Source organism: Mandrillus leucophaeus, unplaced genomic scaffold (assembly GCF_000951045.1).
Source record: "Mandrillus leucophaeus isolate KB7577 unplaced genomic scaffold, Mleu.le_1.0 Scaffold428, whole genome shotgun sequence".
Taxonomy (NCBI): Eukaryota; Metazoa; Chordata; class Mammalia; order Primates; family Cercopithecidae; genus Mandrillus; species Mandrillus leucophaeus.
In genome coordinates, this window is record NW_012104565.1 from 1,786,260 (window position 1) to 1,788,193 (window position 1,934).

General features: G+C 55.2%; 1 protein-coding gene across 1 annotated transcript in view; it reads right to left on the reverse strand.

Annotated features, from left to right (window-relative positions):
• Positions 1-1,934, reverse strand: part of KCNG1 (potassium channel, voltage gated modifier subfamily G, member 1) — a 25,596-nt gene that overhangs the window by 4,975 nt on the left and 18,687 nt on the right. The window contains exon 4 of the mRNA XM_011993229.1: positions 1,191-1,891. Coding sequence (XP_011848619.1) covers positions 1,191-1,891 — 701 coding nt within the window. The remainder of the gene's footprint in view (positions 1-1,190; positions 1,892-1,934) is intronic.

The window sequence follows — 1,934 nt, forward strand, 5'->3', positions numbered from 1 at the left end:
GCCTCACCTCCAAGGCTCAAGCAATCCTCCTGCCTCAGCCTCCCAAGTAGCTGGGACTACAGGTACAAGCCACCACACCTGGCTAATTAAAAAAAATTTTTTTGGTTTTGTTTGTTTGTTTTGTAGAGACAGGGTCTCACTACATTGCCCAGCATGATTTTGAACTCCTGGGCTCAAGCGATCCTTCTGCCTCCAGCTCCCAAAGTGTTGGGATTATAGGCATGAGCCACCATACCTGGCCTGATCTTATGATTTTTAAAAGAAGCTGAGATTTTGAATTTTTATGTGAAAAACCATCACTTTTAATGTTGGCAACCAAGTCAAACTTTTGGGAAACCGTGTCTCCCAAATCACATAGTCCGGTGGGGCTATATTAGGTCCCCAAGCTGCCACGTGGGAGCCATATTTCCATGCTTACAAACACAGACTGGACTTAGACCTGGGGTTGGGCAGTGTCCTCAAATACCGAGTGGGTGTGAAAACACTTCCCCCCCAGGGTTGCTCCAGGGAGCTTCCCAGGGCTCTTATCATTCCCTGGGGAGATAAGACGTAGGTGGCACATGCAGCCCAGCTCCCGGCTCCGGTGAACTCCCAGATGAGTGGGAGCCCTTAGACCGTAGCACACACCCCGTGTCAGGCGCTAGAGTAAATAAACTTTCCATTCATTCTCTTATGTAACAAAAAGAAATGCTCACCATTTGTAGACACACATGTACCCATCAGTAAAAATTATCTTCAGGACCCAGAAAATGTGTCTGGGCTACTATGATGCAAAGGATTAGGAAGGTTGAGAAAGAGCCAAGTAGTTGAGATAAATTTGATGATCTATGTAATATGCTTCGCTCAGGGCCAGGCACGTCAAAAATCATGCCATCCATTTATCCACTCATTTGTTCGTTCAACAGATAGTGGTTGAGTGCCTGTTTGTGCTGGACACGGTTCTAGATACTGGCAAGGGAGAGTTCAGTGGCAGGCACAGTGGAGGCCAGGACAGGCACAGGAATGGACCCCCACGCGCTCACATATTAACAGGGAGGCAGACCATGCACACAAACATTCCTGATGTCAGGAGGGACCAGGGATACTATTCAGCCAGTGTGCAATCAGGGGAGGCTTCCTGGAAGAGGTGACAATGCTCAGCGTCCCTTCCCTCATGGTGGCGCATCTCCCCGCGGGGCGTGGGCTCTTACCTGCTCCTCCTCCTCCCTCAGGCTGGGCAAGGTGCTGACGGAGAGGTTGACGGCGGTGACGGTCACGAAGAGCACCGACAGGCAGGCGAACACCTTGCCGGGCAGCCCCGAGTGCGGCCTCTCCACCATGTCGCGCAGTCGCCGCATGCAGCGCCCCAGGCGGCCCTCGCCCTCGACCGGACCCTCGCTGTCGCGGCCCTCGCTGTCCAGCACATCGTCCTCTTCCTCCCGCTCCACCATCTCCGCGAACTCCTCGATCTTCTGCAGGTAGCGGCGCTTGCAGCAGCCGTCCAGGTGGTCCTCCGCGATGCCCCAGTACAGCAGCTCCTCCTGGAAGGACAGCGCGCACATCTCGCGCAGCAGCCGCAGCTTGCCCGCGCGCAGGAAGGTCAGGATGGTGCCGAAGGCCCCCGGGTTGCGGTCGAAGAAGAACTCGTTGCAGGTGACGTCGTAGTCATCGCACACGTTGAGGATGTCGTCGAAGTTGGTGCAGGCCTTGAGCTGGCCCAGGCGCGTCAGCGGGAACTCGTCCAGCGTGGTCCAGGGCAGTGAGTACTTGATGCCGCCCACGTTGATGATGATCCGACGGCGGCGGTCCTCGGGCTGGCAGCCTTGGGGGGGCTCATCTTGCGGCCGCAGCCGCTGCGCCAACCGTGTTTCCCAAATCACATAGTCTGGTGGGGCTATATTAGGTCCCCAAGCTGCCACGTGGGAGCCATATTTCCATGCTTACAAACACAGACT